The following is a 22,445-nucleotide window of genomic DNA, read 5'->3' as shown; positions in this document are numbered from 1 at the left end:
GGAGTTGGTCCCTGGGTGCTGCAGCTGAACCACTTATCCTGCTCTCAGGGTCGTGGGGATGCTGGAGCCTATCCCAGCAGTCACCGGGCGGCAGGCGGGGAGACACCCTGGACAGGCTGCCAGGCCATCATCAAATAAAGTGGCTTTCACTATTTCAGTTTTCACTTTCATACATTACAAACAACTTTATCACTCAATTTGTTTGTGGAGCAGCTTGTTGTACACAAAACACAGTAGCATATAATACACAATAATAATATGCTCCTTGCCATAGATTGTACAAGTCTCTGAACTCCACTGGAGGGGTGGACACCATTCCTTCCAAAGATATTCCCTCATTTGGTGTTTTTTTATGATGTGGCAGAGAGCGCTGTCTGACACGTCAACCAAAACCTCCCAGAGGCGTTCAGTTAGGTTGAGATGTGGTGACTGTGAAGGCCACAGCATATGATTTACATCATGTTCATCCTCATCAAACCGTTCAGTGACCCCTCTCGTGCCCTGTGGACGGGGGCATTGTCATCCTGGAAGAGACCACTCCCATCAGGATAGAAATGTCTCATCATAGGGTAAAGGTGATCACTCAGGATGGCTTTGTATTGATTTGCAGTGACCCTTCCCTCTATGGGGACAAGGGGACCAAAACCACGCCAGGAAAACGTCCCCCACAGCATAACAGAGCCCCCGGACCCCTTCACTGTAGGGGTCAAGCATTCAGCTTTTTCCTTTAATTTGTCGCCCGTCTGTATGTGATTGTGCTGGCATGCGTGGATGTGCATTTTTGCCAGTATATATACGTGTGTGTGTGTGTGTGTGTGTGTGTGTGGATAACAATCGCATCAGAGCATGGCCACAGCAGAGGCCATCAAAACAATCTGTTCAGGGGCCCAGTCAGTGCTGGATTCATCTTCAGATTTCATACGTTCCACTGTGACATTTTTTTTTTAACTTTCCAAATAACACCTTCCCTGCCCAAATATACCCACACACCATGTGAATACTCACACACACACACACACACAAATGCACACACACACACACACACACACACACACATGTTTCAAACAGGCAGACAAAAGGACAAAAGAAGAGCTCTGTTCTATGCGGTGGAAGTGTGTCCTTCATCAAATATTTCCTCTGGACCTTTAACGACATTCTTGGGGTCAGCTAGTGAGGGTCTGCCTTCCTCTTCCAAAGCTGAAATCAGATTAGCTACCACAGCAAGAAGAGAGAGGGGGTCAGAGTGCATCACATCAAGGCTCCAGGGCATTCACAGCAGACATGAATTGAGAAGGATGGCCACATTTTCTTTGTTGTTTCATCTGTGTGTTTGTGTGTGTACACGTGAGTGTGCGCTTGCATGGCTGTGTATCTAAGATAGTTTCACTCTTCTCACACACTTTCTTTTCAGTGACCTCTCATGAGCTCCCCACCCAGCTCACGTTACTTCTTTTTTCTCCCTCTTCCTTCTATCTTATCTATCTATCTATCTATCTATCTATCTATCTATCTATCTATCTATCTATCTATCTATCTATCTATCTATCTATCTATCTATCTGTCTATCTGTCTATCTGTCTGTCTGTCTGTCTGTCTGTCTGTCTATCTGTCAATATGCAGATGTATGTGTTGACATTATTCACATTTTTCTCTTCTCAGAACTGGTCGGGTATGAAGTGTCAGTTTAAGTTGTTCCGGATGGCCATGGCTTTGGTTTGCAGTAAGTTTGTCCAAACCTTCCTTTTTCAAAGGAAAAAAAAAGATACATGTGAGACCCCGATTGAGCTCAAATGTTTTAGTTTTGCTTTGACTAAAAAAATGATCCTGCAGGGGCGCCCCAGTGGCTCACCTGGTAGAGCTCATATCGCATAAGGCTGAGTCCTTACTGCAGTGGCTTGGGTTTGAATCCGGCCTGTGCCCTTTGCTGCATGTCATCCTCTCTCTCTTTCCCCTGCATTTCCTGTCTCTCTCTACTGTCACGGTTAAAATAAAGCAGAAAATGCTGGAGGAAAAAAAGATTCTGTAGAAATGTTGTCAGTTTGTTCTTTGGGTTAGTTTCATATGCCAGGAATATGTTTTTAGACATAAAGAAATTCTTGAAATGGAAGACGGTATTTGCAGAGAGGAACGTTTCATCCGAGTCATCAAACCATCTACCTTAAAGTCCTTGACAAAGGGGCAGTTCTCTGAAACCTTTGAATCTAACTTATGAATTACCTTGTATTGTAACTTATACGTATGTGAAATGTCTTTAAACCTTTTAAAGCAGTTTCAGAACAGATACAACGGTATAATGAAATTAGCACATTATTGTCCATTTGGAATCCATCTATTTTTACCTTTATTGTGATGATGAAATCACTCAGGAATTGTGGCCAGAGGGTCATTGACTTGAGACTTGTGTACCTCAACCTCGAGTGATGACTTGTTTGCTCTTGACCCAGTTTTTAAGGGAGAGTTGTGGCTTTGAGAAGAGGATTGTGAGCTGAATATGAATAGGGGCTCAAGAATAGAAAAACCTCAACACAAAACTGTCACTGCAAGTAATTATAGTAATCCTTGTCCTCCTTGTCCTTGCCTTGATGAGAAACATCATTGATAGAGATTCTGGTTAAGTTCAGTTCAAGTCAGCAAACAGCTCAGGGTATGTCTTGGTTGCACAACTGACTAATGGTAAGATTGAATGTGTTTTATTGTTGCCTTGGGAGAAACATCCCAATATAGATAACAAGATCCTGGCACATTTTAGTATTGATCTCAAGTAAGGACTTGACTGGTTTTAGTTGTCAGCAGAAGCTAGCTACATGCTAACATTTCCTTTACTTTCATTCTTTCTTTCTCTCTTTCTTCCTCTTTCTCTGTCTCTCTCCCTAAACAGTGAGTGTTGAGTTTGGTCGGGCAGTGTGGCTGCGATTCTACCCTCCGGCATTTCCGCCATGCCCCAACCCCAGCTTTGTGGCCCATCTCGGTGGGGTAGCAGTGGGGCTGACTCTTGGCGTGGTGGTCCTACAAAACTACGAGCAGCGACTCCAGGAGCAGACCCTGTTTTGGATCTTCTTCTTTGTCTATACCCTCTTTGTGCTCTGTGCTGTCTTCTGGAACATATTCGCCTACAGTCTGCTGGACGTTCGACTACCTCCACCACCATGAAAACTTTCTTGGAGGAGGAGGAGACACTGTAATCCCCCCCTCCCCCTTTCACTCTTTCTCTGTGTGTATTTGTCCTGTTTCTTGGATAGATAAGTAACCTTAATCCCCGCACTGTCTGGAACTTTCCTCAATTCCCATCGTAAGGTCATCAGAGTCATCTGACCACCAATCCCCAACCAAGCCAAGGCCTCTGAAACAGGAGTATCAGACACACTTACAGACCTTTCTTTCCACCCATTCCCTCATTTTTTTTTTTGCTAAACATTGAGTCTTAACTGTCCAAACCATCCCACTACACCCAAATTAACCCTTTCCGCTCCCACTCTCTCATCTCTGACTGGTGTTTGTCTGTGGTATGTTTGGCAATTTGGATTTTACCTGACAAAGTATTGTCGGCTAATGAGGGGTCACGTATTAAATGGCATCAAGCTCCGATGCCTTTTCGTTCAACCCAATGGTGCCTATTCACTGAGAAGTCAGCCTGATGAAAGTCTGTCTGCACAACCAGCCTTCTTTTAGGCTTCAGTAGTGGAAACTGTTAAGATGAGCAATCCTACAGCAGAACATTTTGAAATTTGTCTTAGAAAGCTCTTGCTTCATTTTCAGTAAATTAATCATAGGATCATACAGAGAATCAGGATAGTTTGATGGTATTCTGTCTCCAGTCCCAGCTACTTTTGCGAGGTACAAGATGCGGGGATACACACACACATATATATATATATATATATATATATATATATATATATATATATATATATATATATATATATATATATATATATATATCACAATAAGGCTAAACTTGTGTTTGTGTCACTTAGTTTTTGGTAAACAGAAATAACCTAATAATAATAATTAATAATGGATTACATTTATGTAGCGCTTTATCTTGATATCCAAAGCGCTTCACATTGAAGGGGTAACTAATGTCAACCACCACTATTGAGTAGCACCCACCTGGGTGATGCATGGCAGTCATTTTGCACCGGAACGCTCACCACACGTCAGCTTGAGGTGGAGAGGGAGGAATCATTGAGCCAATTTAACAGTTAGATGATTAGGTGGCCAGATGGAGAGAGCCAGGTTGGGAATTTTGCCAGGACACCGGGGAACCCCCTACTCTTTGTGATAAGTGCCATGGGATCTTTAATGACCACAGTGAGTCAGGACCTGGTTTAATGTCTCATCTGAAGAACGGCATCTCGTACAGCGCAGTGTCCCCCGTCACTGCACTGGGATTTTTGTTGTTGTTTTTTATTAGGACCAGAGGGAAGACTGCCCCCTACCGGCTCACCAACACCACTTTCAGCAGCAACTCAAGTTTTCCCGGGGATCTCCCATCCAAGTACTAGCCAAATCCATACCTGCTTAGCTTCCGTCATTTGGCAGAGCCAGGGTACATGTTGTTATGGCTGCCGGCCCTCCACAAGTCTTCATTTATCAATTTACCTAAATGTGTTTTGATTGTGAAGGAAGATCAGGGTTAATATTCAGCAATGCGTATGCCAAGTGAAACCTCAAATTTGTTTTGCCTGTTTGTGTGTCATGTATGGCAATTGTACCATTGTGTGTAGAGATGAAGCAGAAATAGATGTGCCACTCTTCTTTTCATGACTGTTGCCAAATGTTTGCCACAGGCTAGCATGTGACAGTAGGAAACAGCTTTACAAGTGTTAAAAAATTGTTAGCAAAATGGAAACTCTTTCTGTATTGGTTGAGATTATTAATTGATTTTTATTGCTATAATTGGCAGAGAGAAATGGCGATGGGGTCTCCTACTGAAATATTTGGGAGAACCCGAGGTTGGTAAATCACCTCTTAAAGATAACATTAAAATATCAGATTGTCATTTTGTTGTGCCTCTCTGGTTTTGACAATGGTAAAAAGAGACACTGTGGTTCCCTTATTTGACATTAAGTAAAGAGAGGGACAAACAAGTATTAAGGCTAATGAAGATTTGCAAGTGGTGACAGCTAGGCCATTTTCAACAGATTTATTTTCTTCGTGTCATTACCAAACATAAAAAAGCACATAGCTGACCTCAAGTGCATCAGGGGTGGGGCCATTTCATTTTCAATTCACGAGTAAATGGAGGAAAGTGCTTCACTATGAAATGTACTTATACCCAATGATAATATTTTTTAAATCAGTGCTCTTCAGTTAGTTCCAGTCATAATTTAAGTAGTTTCTGTAAATCAACTGAATTGGGACAGATTGACCCCAACCCTGGATATGGAGTCTCAAACTGTACTGTACCTTAACCTCATGTTACATCGGTAATTGCTTCGTACACAAAAATATTATAACGTAATGAATTATAGATAATTATTTTAACATACAGTTACTGTTGATTTTTTTTAACTTGGTGATATTGGTATGTTCTGTAAGGTGTTAACTTGGTCTGCATTGTGATTTGTGAGTTATCTTCTGTGTGTTCTATTTAAAAAAATAACTTTGGTCCAGGATGATCTGAGATTGTATATAAGGGCTACGTTACAAAACTGAGAGGAATGAAATCACTGACATTATTTTAACATTGTGCATATTTTGTAGATTTTGATATGTACATACTGGGGTATATTAAAGAATTTATTAAGAAACGGGAGATGATTTCTCTTTTTCACATTCTGACCTGTGTAATCACTGTCTTATTAAAATTCCTATTTCCATAGTGCAGCTGAGTGCCCATTGTTTTTCAGACAACAGCCCCACTAACATTTTACCATTTTACAATATGCTATACCAGGCAGATTTTTTTCCGTTTTTTTTTTTTTAGTTTTCAGCTGAACAAGCTATTCAGCAAACTCTGAAATGGAAAGTGTTTGTGTACAAGGGTCCTTTTCACCAACAAAAACTGGGGGACAAGGGCCTAACAGACAATGGCCTTTGTGTGTGTGTGTGTGTGTGTGTGTGTGTGTGTGTGTGTGTGTGTGTGTGTGTGCGTACACACACACACACACACACACACACACACACAAATAGTGAAAGAATCCTATTTTTCCTTCTCAAAAAACTCATTGTGGCCATATCCAAACACACATACACTAACACCCACCCACACACAGCATCTTCAACTGTTAACCAAAGAGTACCTCACCTTGTATAAATAGCAGTGCTTGGACCAAGCAGGTTTTGCAGTATTGTAACCAGAAAAAATGTCAAACTAAATGTTTAAACAGAGCTTGATGACCTGGTGTAGAGCACAAAGAGCAGACCCTAAAATAAGCTGGTTTCTGTGAAATATGTGAGCATACAAGAACTGGTCATAACTCGTTCAGAGAGGGGAACCTTAAGCCGTTTCTGACCATCCTCCAAGTCTATCAGTAAAATCGCATGGGTAGTCACAGTTGTGAAGACATACGTTGGAAAATGTTGTCGATGGATGAAGATTGAGATGTTACTATTAGTCATCCCCCTTTCTCTAATTGGCTTCATTCAAACCATTCGGAGTATGGTAGTACGTAGGGGCACATGTGGGTATTCGTCATTTCATGTGACTAGATTGACAAACAAGTGTGGCAAGTAGCACAAGGCCATATAATCAGAACATAACTTGTTTATGCCCAAAAGTATGATAAGTGACATTCCATCACGTAAGTGTAACCATTATTATGCAGAAAACAGTCGCAGCAGTAGTAGCAGCATATCGAGACAACCATTAGACTGTCAAAGGGCGATGACTGAAGACATCCTAACGTCATCCTTACATCAATAGAGAGGCTCCTGCTCCGCCAACATGTCCTGATCAACAAGAACCCTGATTAACAGCAGGACATTGACTGACGCAAGTAGATTGTTCACTAGATTTGTAAATGGTATAAAGACAGGGAGGCTTTTGTCTGATTTTCAGTCACTCTACAGGCCTGACTCAGGCTTTGGTGATTCGTCAATAAAAGTCTTATTTTGAAGGATCCTCGTCCACTGAGTTTTTTTTTTTGTGCAAGTTCTCTGTATCACTGGCCACCACAGAAGTTTATGCAAAGAGAAAGATGAATGGTGACAATTTCATTCTGTGAGATTTGACCGTAAATATGGCTATTAAAAGATAACATTTTCCGAGTTCCAGAATTTTAACTTGCAATAAAATGTAGCAGTCTTATTTAGCCCCTGGTTATGTGTGCGTGCTTGTCTCCTCTTGACCAACCCTTTTCTCTCTGGGACATTTAGAATAATCTTAAATTCTTACATTGTCTCCATCAAGTGGTCAGCGCTGAGACGTACAGGTACATATGAAGTGAAAAAAATATAAATATTTTCCCTGAAAACACAGATTTTTTTTCAATTTGAAATACCCATCCATGTAAAAATTAAGTTTATCACACGCGAAAATTGTTTATTTTACTTCTAAGGACAAAACAACTGATGTCGTCTTCGTTTACAGCGCAGGCGCATGTCTTACGCATTGCATTGTGGGGGATAAGTAGTCATCTTTCACTACTACGCCATTTTCGGCGTTGTCACGGGACAACAGCATGTTAGCGTGCAGATAGTAGCACGGGTTCTGCGTATTGTACTGCGAGTGTCGAAATATTTAAAAAATGGGACGAAAGAAGAAGAAGCAGATGAAACCATGGTGCTGGTATCCTTTGATCAGGGGGACAAAACACAAATCCAACAAGAAAGGGGTCTAGTGTTACGCGGTTAGACACTTTAGCTTGATCAGACGAAAGGCAAGGCCTCAGCGTTTCTCTATGGCAGACTTAGCGATCTGTTTAGCTAGCCCGACGCGGAAGTTTGAAGTCTTTGTCGTCGAACGATGGCTTTTGAAAACTAACTCAGCAGTCCCACCCGAGATATATTAGTTACACTTTAAGATTACGGTTTCTATGCGTGAAGTTGTGCTCAAGTTGGCTTGTTTGTGAAGTCATTGTTGACGATGGTTGGGAATAGCCCGCCACTTTGGATGGGAGCCTAAGCTCCATGCTAATATAGCCAAGTTAACTTTGTTTAGCCAGTTGGCTGGCAGAACTTGTCTACTGTATAACCAATTCTAAGTATCGTAAGGATGTCGCCATTTGACAATGCTGTGATAGCAACGATTCCCCAGTCCCCTGAATAGTACATGGCTATTGTAACTCTAGTTTAATGGTTACGGCAATTTGCATATGAAACCGATCGTTGGTTTCGTCATTATGTAACTGTTTACAGGGGTGGGAATACCTGCAGTAAATTGAGACTGAAGAAGTAATTTAAATGAGTGATATGGGTAGTGAGGACTATTTAATCTTCCATGTCGTGGTAATGGCTGATATTGTTTAGTTGAAATTCTATTTTTTAGCAAACAGTCTTTAACCCACATTTGCAAGGTACTGTAATCGAGATTTTGACGACGAGAAGATCCTCATCCAGCACCAAAAGGCCAAACATTTCAAATGCCACATATGTCACAAGAAGTTATATACTGGGCCAGGTTTGGCCATTCACTGCATGCAGGTGGGTATTGCTCCATCCGCCTGTCATTAACTTAACATTTGACAAAGAATATACACCAACAGTTGTGACCCCATCTTTTTGAGGTAAGACAGGAGTTATATTTGTTGATTTCATTTATGTTTCAGGTACACAAAGAGACCATTGATGGTGTACCAAATGCCATACCTGGTAGAGTTGACATAGAGTTGGAGATCTATGGCATGGAGGGTATCCCAGAGAAAGATATGCAGGAGAGAAGACGAACATTAGAACAGAAATCGCAAGGTGATTTAAAATTTAATAAATGTATTTTTCCTCTTTAATTACTATGGAATAGAATAACAATTTGTGTTTTTTTGTTAAAACTAACCAGCTTCCCTCGCAAATCTTCCTAAAAGCCAGGGGAAATGTTGATGTTTACCGTAAACCAACACATACTGATCAGTACTTAATGTTTGACTCTCATCATCCACTGGAGCACAAACTAGGAGTCATCAGGATACTGTATCCCCGAGCTGACAATGTCCCCACCGATACAGCGGCCAGGGAAGGGTAGAAATCCCACATTAAACGGGCCCTGGTTCAGTGTGGTTATCCTAACTGGGCATTTGTCAAAGCCAGGAATACGCCCAAACAGTGCACCAGCCAATCGAAAAGAAAAGGACAACAGCTGTCTTAAGCATAAACCAGTGGTAATTCTGTATGTGGTGGGAGTGTTGGAACAGTTGAGAAGTGTATTTTCCAAACACCGCATCTCAGTTGCATTCAAATCCCAAAACAAGCTGTGCCAGAAATTGGTCCACCCCAAGGATCGGGTCACCCAGCACAAGCAGCAATATAGTGTACACTAACTATAATATAGTTTACTGCTAGTTAAGTGCTGGGAGGATTGCTGTGAATTGTACATCGGGGAAACCAAACGGATGTTGGCAAAGATGGCACAACATAGAGCTAATGTGTGGGGCCAGGACTCCGCAGTCTACACCTATCTACAGGCCAGTGGCCACTCTTTCAAGGATGAGGATGTGCACATCCTTGATAGGGAGAAACGCTGGTTTGATCGGGAAGCCAACGAGGCCATGTATGTGAAGAGGGAACAACCATCCCTGAACCAAGGGGATGGGGCTAAGAGTCTGTCGCCGTCTTACAATGTCGCCATCTTACAATGCTGTGATTGCAATTATTCACCAATTCTCTTTGAATAGTACACATGGCCATTGTAACTAGTTAATGGTCACGGCAATTTACATAAAAAACATCATTGGTTTCGGTCGTTATGCAACTGTACTGTTTATAAAGTTGGGGATACCTGCAGCCAGTTGAGACTGAAGAAGTCACTTAGATGAATGATGAAACATTTCTCCCAATAAACGTGTCCAGATAAACTGATTCAACTACTGGGAATACCTTGCCTGGATTATTGAGCATGCATCAAGACGCCAGGGGTAGTTCTGCTCCTTGATTATTGTGCTCTGCTTCTTTCCAGAGAGTCAGAAAAAGAAGCCGAACAACCAGGAAGATTCTGATGAGGATGATGATGATGATGAGCCAGGACCATCATTTCAGCAACCTGTTCCTGCCCAGCCCCAGGCAGGCTACGCTGCTCCCATGGCCCAGCCTGGTATGCCTCCTGTGGCTGGAGCACCAGGGATGCCTCCTGGAGGATACCAAGGTAATACCCAATTAAGAAACGGTACTATTTGAATTTTACCGTGATGTAATTAGTAGGGGTGTAATGGTACACATATTTTATTCGGTATAGGCCTTTTGGTACAAGCATGCATGTGTACCAAACAAGTGCAGGGTTGTTTTAACCACTGCATGTGTGGAACTTCTGTGTGTGCAGAATTAAATGTAAAACTCTTTCCCCCCTAGCATTTTTCGCAAAGGGCCTGATGTTGTACGTTCAGCCCCATCCATAAAGCATGCGCACGCATGCCACAGAGAGATTGCGGGTAATTTAGCCCAGCGCACTCCCATAGTTATGACAAATGCAGATAAACGAGAGCTTAGTGCCCACAGATCAGCCCTTGCTGCAAACAATCCAACCATCCATTATCTTAACTGCTCTCAGGGTCGCAGGGATGCTGGAGCCTATTCCAACAGTCATTGGGCAGCAGGCTGGGAGACACCCTGGACAGGCTGCCAGGCCATCACAGGGCCCACACACACACATTCATTCCTAGAGACAATTTAGTGTGGCCAATTCACCTGACTTACATGTCTTTAGACTGTGGGAGGAAACCGGAGCCCGCGGAGGAAACCCACGCTCTGCAAACAATGTAGAAAGTTAATTTTTCAGGGGAAAAAAAAAACAGGAAAATAAATGAGTTGCCGTACAAGCTGGGACTGTCTCGCAGTCCTAATGTGAAACTGAAAGCTGCTAATGTGCATACAAGCACAATATGGTCAAGTCAGCTTTATTTGTTTAGCCTATTATCACAAATTACAAATTTGCTTCACCACCATCACCGTGTAGACCTGGCAGGAGGACATACTACACATGCACACCGGGGAGACTCGCATCACAGCATTCACATATGTGGGAGAAAAGACAAGAAAAAACAATCGCATCAGAGTGAGAGAAGAACATTGAACAGGGTATATATAAGATATGTATTTAAAAAAAAAAGTGATGATGAGGATGCCAAGCAGTGTCCTGGTGGCGACCACTATCACCATGGAGACCTGTGAGGAGGACAGATTACATGTACACACGGGAGACTCGCCATCACACCGTTCACATACACAGGAGATGAGAAAGGAGAAGGCATCGTTCAGAGAGAGAAAATACATGCAAGAGAGGAGAACAGTTTGCAATAGTCAATAATCTATACTCAATAATCTCGTCGGCAGAACAGTGCTTAGTAAATTAATTGAGACAGAAACCAACCCGCCATGCAGTACAGGTCGTGAAATACTCAATTTAAAGGCAATGTTCTGCCCCTGCTAACATGTAGTGTCCAGCCTGCTAACTTGGCAGATAGATAACAGGTTCCCAATAAAGACTCAGATTCAGAAGGCGTTCCGTTAGTAGTAAGTAGTAAGTTAAGTAAACCCTATACTTAAGAAGAGCTGTAAACTAAACATACAAATAAAATACATGTCAAATTCCTATAGAAACTCAAAATAGCCATACATCCACTACGTGTACAGACAGCCATTTAAAGATGAAACAAACTGACTACAAATCAATGCGTTTAGCTTCAAACTAACTTACATTACAACTTCCATCGCCGTGCTAGCAGATAGCTTCGGGCTAACTTGCATTGCCATTCCCATTGACATGCTAGCGGTTAGCATGAGGCTACGGCTTAACTACAGGATGGGCTTTCTCTTATTTCTGATTTTCATGAGCTGTGTCTCTATACACATTTATGAGAGAACTGAACATAAAGATACTTATAGGCAAATATTTTATGGCCAGACAATGAGAAATAACACTGGATAATAACATGTCTGTTGCAAATGCACAATTGTAATCAGCATCAAACACCCCCACGACACACTTGCAGCCAGACAACACAGGCAGCTAATAGTAGGTTATGGCAAAAAGGTGAGTTTTAAGTTTGGATTTAAACGACTCAACAGACTGATTGTCTGATAGCAGCAGGCAGGTTATTCAACAAGAACAGGGCCCGATAGGGAAAGGCCCTGCCACCAGCTGGCTTCTTTTTAAAATTAACTTGACTTGACTTTGGGTACACACAGGAACCCTGTATTTTGAGAGCAAAGAGCTCGAGATGGAATATACGGTTTAAGGAGATCAGACAGGTATGATGGGACAAGCCCATTTAGGATTTTATAAGTCAGCAGAAGCACCTTGAAGCCTGATCTACCATGGATAGGGAGCCAATGAAGGGAGGCAAGAATTGGTGTAATATGGTCAAATTTTCTAGTTTTAGTTAGGATTCTAGCTGGACCACTTTAAACCATCTGAAGACTTTTAGTCCAGCAAAAGTACAATTAATTTTCTAAATGCTGCACCTTAATGGATATTTATTTTATGATATCTTTTATTTATTTGAGAGAATATTTTGTAACACTTTCTATGAAGCTTGCACCTATAACACCCTATAAGCATCTATAACGCCCTATAAGTGTAGCTATGTCATTGTAAGATTCATTATAACCATGTATACGCCCTCACAACACCTCATACAACCTTTATGATACATTATGTCAATTTAAAACGGATTCATGCATTATAAATGTCATCATTAGCCTGTTTATCTGTCAAATGTCATAATGCATCATAGCCAACTTGTTTTGCTGAAGTTTTGTAGAGATGCATAATGAGACTTCAGTGCTATTTTACAGTCTTCAGCCATAGCCCTTAGTCATTGTAATAAACATTATAGGAAAGTATGGGCGTTATAGATGCAATAGATGCTTATAGGGCGTTATAGATGCAAGCTTCATAGAAACTGTTACCAAATATTTATGTTGCACAGTCCTAATGAGAAGCTGAAAGCTGCTGATGTGAATACAAGTAGAGTTAATTGTCCAAATGCTGCACCTTAATGTATGTTCACTTCATTATATTATTTATTTGAGAGAATATTTATTTTGATTTACTTTTAAGCAAATTTTACTTTTTTTTATTAGGTTGTAGCTGGTTGCAGCAGTTTTGGCAGACTGGGTTTTTTATTTATTTACGATAGACAGCCATAGTTTTTTCTGTAATAGAAAAAATAAGCAATTTTATGTTTTGTTTCTTGTCCCCCGCTGTACCGAAAACGTATCGAACTGTGACGTCAAAACCGAGATACGTACCAAACCACAATTTATTTATTTTTTTGTGTACTGTTACACCCCAGGTAATTAGTATGTATATCTTTTTGTAGCATATGTAACATCCCCCATATCAAACAAATATACTTTGTTTGTCTAACTGCAGCTGGGAGAGATGATTGGTATATGAAAACACTTGTCTTCTTTTTTTTTTTGCAACTATTAAGCTGGCATACAAACATGTCACCTTTCGGTGAAATTCACTGTTTTGAATCCAAAATATGTCACCTACGTGATTCGTGCAGATCTGGTGAGAAATAATTGAGGGGCGTGGGGTCGAGAGCCTGCCTAATAAAAGCGACTTCCATAGAAAGACAATGGAGCACAAACATCTGATGCTGTGGATACGCATTTGGATGTGTGTGCATCGACTCAACAAAAGGCAGCAGCCAATCAATTTGCTAGTTGCAGTACAGCGTGAGTGCAGGCCATCGGTCTGTGATCTGCTGTGTGGAAAAAGCTGAAATAAAGTTGCATCAGTGGCACCGGCCACCATTGAAACTACAGAGAAAGTGTCAACTGAAAACCAAAAAATACCTGTCAGTTGGAACGGCTGAAGGAATAGATCAGATTGGTGGAAACAAGAATTGTTAGCTAGCAGACTGCTGATAAACACCAGCGGCAGCAGAGTCTGCTAGAAAAGTGATGGCAGCAGAGCAAGTATGGCTGCCAACCTGGCAGTGCTCAGGAGAGCAAAAGACAGATGGCTGAAGAGAAGAAAAGGGCAAGGATGTGAGTCATACAGCAAAACAGTGAAGGCGGACCTCGAGACACTGGTCCAGGCCCAAGAAGAAAAAACATGATAGACACCCCCCCCCCATCCTAAAGCATAGGACACTCTTTCATATTCACATTTGTAATCCCCCCCCCCCCCACACACACATTTTAACATTGTTTCTGGCACAGAGTGGATATGGGGAGTAATAATTTCGAAAAATAATTACTTGTGTACCTGGTGGAGCTGCCCTTTAACTTTATTTGTAAATGTGAGCAAATTGTATGTAAAGCTACATTTGCACTTAATAAATTAATCTTGTATTTCTGTTAGCTTGTGACCAGCACCAGAGTAATCCTAGAAGACATTCGAAATTAGCATTTCGTAGCTTATTTTTCAAATACAAATGATCTCAGGAGGGTACCCCCGGAGCCCCCTAGCGGGGTCTGCGTTCTTCTCTGCTCACGCATCCTTCTCACCTTTTTCACCCCTATTCTGTTTGCATGCATGATTAAAGGGTTGTTGACCTATATATGTAGCCAGAGTGTTCAGCTACAGCTGACATAATGGTGGGTCTTGTTTTGTTATCAGCTACAATGGTCTGCACTCCTTTGTAACAGGAATGCCTCCCATGATGCCAGGTGTTCCACCCATGGTGCACGGGATGCCACCTCGCATGCATGGAATGCCACCAGGGTAAGAGTTCTCTAATTCCAGCCTAGCATCACCTTAAATGCCCAAATGGCCATCAGTGTGCTTTTGCGGTGTTTGGATTGTGGGTCAAATCTGTCTTCGTTGCACTTTATGGAATTTTTTTCCCCCTTTTGCAGCATGATGCCCATGGGAGGGATGATGCCTCCCATGATGCCAGGAATGCCGGGCCTGCCCCCAGGTGAGAAATGGTTGTATTTTGGGTAATTCCTTAATGTGACATTTTTGAATGGAAAATAAAGGTCTGTGTGCAAATGTGATGATGCACATACACCTTATGAAGAAGAGCCATTTACTGAAATTGCACGGGGAAGATATCACATAAATAATGTCTAATAGAGTCATTGGGAGACCACCGCTGCATGGTGTGTCTTCAAGGCGGTGCCGACTCGTTTTTAGAAAATCTTGAGGAAAACGACAGAATTTAACTGAACATTCATTCATCTTCAGCCATTTCTCTGGGGTCGGGTCGTGGTGGCAGCAAGCTAAGTATGGCACTCCGACGTCTCTCTCCCCAGCAATGCCCTCCTGCTCCTCCTGGGGGATCCCAAGGCGTTCCCAGGCCAGATTAGACATGTAGTCCGTCAGCGAGTCCTGGGTCTACCCCGGGGTCTCCTCCCAATTGGCCATGCCCGGAAAACCTCCAAAGGAAGGCGCCCAGGAGGCATCCTAGTCAGATGCCCGAACCACCTCAACTGGCTCCTTACAACGCGAAGAAGCAGTGGCTCTACTCCAAGCTGTCTCCAGATGGCTGAGCTCCTCACCCTATCTCTAAGGCTGAGCCCAGACACCTTACGGAGGAAACTAATTTCAGCCGCTTGTATCCATGATCTCACCCTTCGGTCACTACTCAAAAGCTCATCACTGTAGGTGAGGGTTGGACTGAAGATTGACTGGTAAATTGAGAGCTTTGCCTTCCGGCTCAGCTCCCTCTTCACCACAACGGTCCGGTACAACGTCCGCATTACTGCTGATGCTGCACCAATCTGCCTGTAAATCTCCCGTTACATCCTACTCTCACTCGTGAACAAGACCCCGAGATGCTTGAACTCCTTCACTTGAGGCAACAACTCATCCCCAACCCGGAGGGAGCAATCCACCATTTTCCGGTAGAGAACCATGGCCTCAGACTTGGAGGTGCTGCCTCTCATCCCAGCCATTTCACACTCAGCTGCAGACCGCCCCAGTGCGCGCTGGAGGTCGTGTTCTGCTGAAGCCAACAAAACCACGTCATCTGCGAAGAGCAGAGATGCAATTCTGAGGTTCCCAAAATGAACACACTCCTCCCCTTGGCTGCGCCTTGAGATCCTGTCCATGAATGTCACAAACGGAATCGAAGACAAGGGACAACCTTGGCGGAGTCCGACACCCACCGAAAATGTGTTTGACTTTGTGCCGAGAATGCGGACACATTTGTGAAATCCAATGATTATACAAAATGGTTGCGGCCAGCTCAGATAATTGCAATAGGCTTAGGTGCATTGTTGTTTTTACTAGATTTTACAATCAATTCGTTTTTGGGAAAAGCATGATTCAACCTATCCAATACTTTCTGCCAGGAATGCCGCCCCACATGGCTCCAAGACCGGGAATGCCCCACATGGCCCAAGCCCCTGCAGCAGGAGGGATGCCAAGCCGACCAGCCATACCGGCAGCCCAACCTGCTGTTACCAAGCCCCTCTTCCCCAGTGCAGCACAGGTAGGCTGCAACAGAACCCATGACATTTCTCTCTCTCTCTCTCTCTCTCTCTCTCTCTCTCTCTCTCTCTCTCTCTCTCTCTCTGTCTCTGTCTCTCTCTGTGTGTCTCTCTCTCTGTCTCTCTCTGTCTGTCTCTCTCTCTCTCTCTCTCTCTCTCTCTCTCTCTCTGTCTGTCTGTCTGTCTGTCTCTCTCTCTCTCTCTCTCTCTCTCTCTCTCTCTCTCTCTCTCTCTCTCTCTCTACCGTTGAGCGTTTCTTTTAGCGAAGTTATGTAGCTGTGTGTGTTTGTTTTCTATCATTCCTTTCCAGAAGACGTTCCTCTAACTCTTGACTTCCTGTGATGTATTCGGTCATCAGTCTATTTACATAGATCAACCCAGGTTCTCACCATTGCTTCTAGATAAATAATGCTTCCTGTCCTTCCCTGTGCTGCAGATGGGCTCTTGTGCTCCCAGCAGCTGGTTTCTCCTCACCTTCAGACCCTCTGTCTGCTTCCCCACAGCCTCTGCGCCCTATAAAATGTGAAGTATGCCAACAGGCAGAACTTTTGCTTGGGCTGTGCCAGCATGCCCCCCATTTATTAACCCTAATCAAATTTAGATGTCTTTGAAAAGTTTTTCCCCATGACTGTGCAGTGTTTGCCTTAAGTGCCCATTTGTTTCAAAACTAGCAGAGTTGTTTTGAAGGGATCATCCTGGGGTGAACAGACCTCTGTACATCCGAGCAGGTGCTTTTTACGAAGTATGTCATAACTGCTAGCTAAGTGTTTTCATTATTCATATTGCTCTGGCAAAACTTGGATAATCCACTCTACGTCAGCAGCATGAATTCTGGAATTGGTGCCCAACATGTTTTCAAAGTATTGTCAATCTTGCAACAGGGTATGTCAACCTGTTTGTTAATATTTCCTGCTGTTAAATTATTACTATTTTGCAACTCTGTATATATGTCATCTAGTATTGTGCAGTGGGTGGTGTTTAATCCTATATGTAGCAGTCTATTGCAGATTGTTCTTTAGCTATAATTGTGCTCCCTCGGTAATGCTTGAAAATTAAGCATCAAAAGCCGGTCTTTGCTGATGTATGGAAAACTATTGCCTTAATTTAAGATCTTATTAATGCATCTAAAATACTTTTCTTTTAGCAGTTTTATATTTGTAGAATGTGACATAATAGCTGTGAGTTAAGTCTACATCTCAAAGGACAACCACCCCACTTGTTACTCATTCAAGTCTCTTCCATGTCCTTGAGGCTGAAAGTTGCCAACTTTTATATTTGTTGCAAATAATTTTGTTTTTGGTAGTTTTGAACACTCAACCAGAAAAATAGCCATATTTTCATGTGTGCACACAGGCCCAGCAGAGTGCTCCAGGAACTGTAGCTCCAAACTCCAATAGTACAGCCGCCACCACAGAACCTCCCAAACCAACATTCCCTGCCTATACCCAGCCCTCTACTTCTTCTTCCTCTTCTTCTTCCTCTTCCTCTAATCCCTCTAGCAGCACTGTGGCCAAGCCCCCAGTCACAGTGACCAGTAAGCCTGCTACTCTCACTACAACGAGTGCAACCAGTAAGTTGATCCACCCTGATGAGGATATCTCACTGGTAAGTTGCTTGAACATTGTGTTTTGCCTTTTCACAGTAAGTAATGACTGATATATGCAATAGTGTCTTTCCTGAGGAGGTGAAGTAGGATGGTCAGTTTGGCCAACATGTTACAATTGTGCTTATCAAAATCGGAATTCTGACATCATTTAATTGAATATTTATGGCAATATTTATGCTGAATTCCAAATAGAGATAAATGTTTATTCTTATACTGATGTCATCTCCATATATTTCGAAGCACCTCTATTCTGATGATGGGATGGTTTAATTTAGATTACCTACTGCACTTTGGCAGATTTTACCAAGTACTTCTCACTGCAGAACGTTTGCCCCTGGGGGAGGGGTTACCTCGGGGCAACCCCTCCCACAATGTGTGTTTTAATTGGTTCAACGCTTGCCCCTGGGGCGGTGTTGCCTCGGGTTTTCATTGGTTTCAACGCTTGCCGCTGGGGCGGTGTTGCCTCAGGTTTTCATTGGTTCAACGCTATTCATGTATTCGTCTTCATCAACACTTAGCAAGTCCAGAGAAGTGTTCTATCACTACTGTGAGGAATACAAACATTTTGTTATGAACTGACAGGTCAATTTCTCCACACTTTAAAGGTCGGAATTCAAACCTCTATATCGTTCGCACGTTCTGCTTGATGGCACGCCTGCTTTGACGAAAATGCTGTGGTCGGGCTGAGTACGTTAAATCAAATGGAAACTCAGCCTGACCGCGGCATTTTCATCAAAGCAGTATTTTTTTTTGCTAAGCTCAACTAGCTAGCGAACGTTAACATCATAGTTAACTAGTAACTAGTGACATAGTAGCCTATATAAATCCCCTTAGATAGTCGTCATTTACCTATTACTTTTTTTTTCGTTCACAGTAGCGATAGAACACTTTTCTGGACTTGCTAAGTGTTGACGAATACACGAATAGCGCTGAACCAATGAAAACCCACATTGTGGGAGGGGTTGCCCCAAGGCAACCCCGCCCCAGGGGCAAATGTTCTGCAGTGAGAACCAACTCGATTTTACCATCATATTGCCATCAATTTTCAATTCGTGCAGCACGAATTGGTATTTTGCTCCTCAAAGGCGTGCTCCAAGTGTTTCTTTGCACTAAAAGGCACATGGTTATGTTTCCTTTATGTTTATGTTTCCTGTTGTCTAAGTATGTTTATGTGTTGTCTCGGCCAACAGGAGGAGAGAAGGGCGCAGTTGCCTCGGTACCAGCGTCTTATTCCCCGGCCTGGCCAGGCACATGCGGCCGCTCCCCCAGCCGCTGCGGTGGGCAGCATGATCCCACCGCAGCAAGGCATGCCACCCCAGCAGCCTGGCATAAGACATCCAATGCACGGTAAGTGATGTCAGAGCTGCTCAAAATTTGGTCTGCAATTGAAAGTCTATGTAAGATAAAGTTTTTACTTCCAACACAGTTAAGACATTGGACCCAATTTTTGAATTTTTTTAAATTGTTGTGCTTTGTAATGCCTTGCTCAAATTTTTGTTTGTTTTTACATATCACATAAACCGTGGGTCTTGGAAGATTTAATTTGACTTAAAAAATGCCAACTTTTCACAGTGAATGAATAACTGTAGCATAATTGACCCAAATTATTTGTGTCCCCGCTGCAGGTCAGTATGGTGCCCCTCCCCAAGGCATGCCGGGCTACATGCCTGGAGGGATGCCCCCATATGGGCAGGGCCCTCCAATGGTTCCTCCCTACCAGGGTGGCCCTCCCATGGGCATGAGGCCTCCTGTCATGTCTCCAGCGGGGCGGTATTGAAACAGCGACAAGGTCACCCCACTAGGTTTGGAGGTTAACCTCTTTCTCTCGTCCTTGTGCTTTTTCAGACCTAGCCACAAGCAATGGGCAGTAGGACCAGTCTGGTGAAGACAGAAATAATTCAATATAACACACAGACATTTTATATAACCCTCCTCATTGGGAAAATTACCAAATGCCACACCAGCTAACAATGACCAATTTGTCATTGGAATTTCATCACATGTGAGGATATATTTTCTTATGTTTCACTCAGGTTTATATAAGTGAAGTTTTAATATGATTCGCATTGTTTTGAAGCTGCTGGAGTTACATGAACGTATCAACCCCTTAAAAAGGCAAGTTTCTCCTGTAAAACTTTTGTTTTCCCATTTGTAATTTTATTTTTTCATCTTTAGAATTATTGCGGCCCTCACAGCACTCTAGGGTGCTGTTGGACTTGCGTCCCCAACCATGGTTGGTGAGGGCCTCGGTGATGAAGATGATAGTAAGTAGAGTTGCAGATCTGTGATTTATAAGTCACTAGTTTCATTCTTATTTTCAGGTTATTCTTAATGATATTCCGTGGTCTAAAGAGTAACTGTATACATCCTTTGTAATGTTCTAAGAATCTATGTTGTAATAAAACCCGTCTTTAAATCCAATGCTGGTTTGTCCTGACGTACCTGAAGGTGAGTCGCCATAAAGGTTAGTACTAGTGTTGTATCTCTTAAAAGAATGAAGGCTGGGATTAACTATAAGATTTTACTATCTCGCTACCCACCAAGTTTTCCACTAGTCAAGTTCCATATGGGAGGATTGAGATTTTTATCCTAAAGCATATTTTTCGTGATATTTTAGTGATCTAGTTTCCACCTTTCAAGTCAAAATTTGTTTGGGGCAGCATGACTTAATTTACTTTAAAATCTTGTAGTGTACTCCAGCCCATGCCATAATATTGGCTATTTTGGTTCTTAACATTGCATGTTTATGTGCAGTATGTTAGCATATATGCGGGTGTACATTTTATTGTGAAACTCTTTATGCAATAAAAGAGCTTCTGACCTCCGTTGTCTTAGAAGTATATCATAAAAAATTGTATGTAATTGCATGGGAGTTTCGTGTTTACTTTTTTCTGCTGTTATGTCATCAAACATGATCAACTTTTTCTGCTCGTGACCCAGAGTTGGTTCATTAAAATTTGGGTTGTGTTCAGTGAGAGAACTGGATAATTGGCTGTAGACCCTGAGGAGAAACAACACTGCTTGCATAGATTTGGACAGAGGCTTATTGAGGAATATGTCTTTGAATTATTGTGCACTCAGGTAAAGAATGTACTGAAAAGAGTTATCTGGTTTACACTGAATTGTTTGTTCAACATAAAGAAGAAAAATCTTATCCCTCATCCCTGAATATTGTTTTTTCTGTCATCTATAGACTGGATCAGCTCAGTTTTAAAAGCCAGTCAGCTGCCATAGCTCGTCTGATAAAGTGAGTGAGTACCTGCTGTTTGTAGTGTGACTGTATCTGCAGGTCAATGCTAGGTTTAAAATTGGGTTTTCAGATGTTTTTTAAGATGCTCAAGCTGAATAAGTAGAAATACTTCAATGTCGTCTTTTCTGTTGAAACAGAAAATGACCTTATTTTAATTTAAATTCAAGTGGAAAAGCCCTCTTTTTTTTCTTTCTCTTTTTTTTTTCTCGATGGTGTAAATGTCACATTTTGGAGAAAAAGTGAGTGATGTGTGGTGTGCAAATGTCCTGTCTTGTCGGAGGCATTAAATTGGGGCTGACGTATGGAAAAGTACTTACAAGGTGAGTTGTCGAACATGGACTATCATCGTCTCAAGTAAAAAAAAATTAGGTTCCTACACATCAGCTGCACAAATATCTTGACCTCATAAGATCTTTGTCGCTATGTTCAAATGTTATTTTTAGACTTGGTAATTGTGAAAGTTGCAAGAATGGGGGTGGGTTAACATGTTATCTGCCACCCACTTGAATTGACCGCACTGGCCCACATGGGATAAACAAATCCATATGCTATTTGCCAAACAGTTTTGCATATTTTAAGTTTTCAATTTGAATTACTTTTCCCGTAAGTATGAGAATCCAGAGTTTCAGACTTTTCCCCTGACAAAACGGTAATTAAAAAAAATCATTCCTTTCATATTTGGTTTCTCAATTCTTGTTTATTAAAATGACTGATGTTTTAGAGGTAATATTGTCGTTTGCCCTTGGATCAACTGTTTGTAGTGTTTAAATGAGTGGCTTTGAAATGCATGTTGTCCTCTTAGAAATGTTTTCTAAAGACCATTCGAAAAGGCCTCAGCAAGTTGCAGTTTCTCGTGCATTTTATGTAATGAAACTACAGCGATCTGGGTTTCAGATTTCATTATGAATAAATCATCCTGGGAACTCATGTCTCCAGTTTTCATTTTATTTACAAACTGCCGCTTGGAAAGTCCACATAATGATACTTGAGGATTTCTTGTCTACTACTTTCGGCTGCTCCCCGTTAGGGGTCGCCACAGCGGATCATCCATTTCCGTTTCTTCCTGTCCTCTGCATCTTCCTCTGCCACACCAGTCACCTGCATGTC

At 42.2% G+C, this 22,445-nt stretch overlaps 2 protein-coding genes across 3 annotated transcripts in view; both read left to right on the top strand.

Moving 5' to 3' along the window:
• The window catches only part of rhbdl3 (rhomboid, veinlet-like 3 (Drosophila)), a 110,382-nt gene extending 106,610 nt beyond the window's left edge, over window positions 1–3,772 (top strand). For both annotated transcript variants that reach the window (XM_056280688.1, XM_056280687.1), the window contains 2 exons: window positions 1,660–1,720; window positions 2,879–3,772. In XM_056280688.1, the coding sequence (XP_056136663.1) occupies window positions 1,660–1,720; window positions 2,879–3,150 (333 nt within the window). In that variant the 3' untranslated portion in view covers window positions 3,151–3,772. The remainder of the gene's footprint in view (window positions 1–1,659; window positions 1,721–2,878) is intronic.
• Window positions 3,773–7,601: 3,829 nt separating this feature from the next.
• Window positions 7,602–22,240, top strand: znf207b (zinc finger protein 207, b). Its single transcript, XM_056279663.1, has 10 exons — window positions 7,602–7,732; window positions 8,460–8,586; window positions 8,712–8,850; window positions 10,052–10,237; window positions 14,695–14,770; window positions 14,905–14,966; window positions 16,345–16,484; window positions 17,836–18,087; window positions 19,279–19,435; window positions 19,714–22,240. Exons 1-10 carry the CDS (start codon window positions 7,692–7,694, stop codon window positions 19,863–19,865), a joined length of 1,332 nt encoding a protein of 443 aa, XP_056135638.1. The 5' UTR covers window positions 7,602–7,691; the 3' UTR covers window positions 19,866–22,240.
• The last annotated feature ends 205 nt before the right edge of the window (window positions 22,241–22,445 follow it).

The sequence above is a fragment of the Lampris incognitus genome, chromosome 5 (assembly GCF_029633865.1).
Source record: "Lampris incognitus isolate fLamInc1 chromosome 5, fLamInc1.hap2, whole genome shotgun sequence".
Classification (NCBI taxonomy): Eukaryota; Metazoa; Chordata; class Actinopteri; order Lampriformes; family Lampridae; genus Lampris; species Lampris incognitus.
Note: the sequence above shows the minus strand (reverse complement) of the source record. Positions and strands in the feature narration are given on the sequence as shown.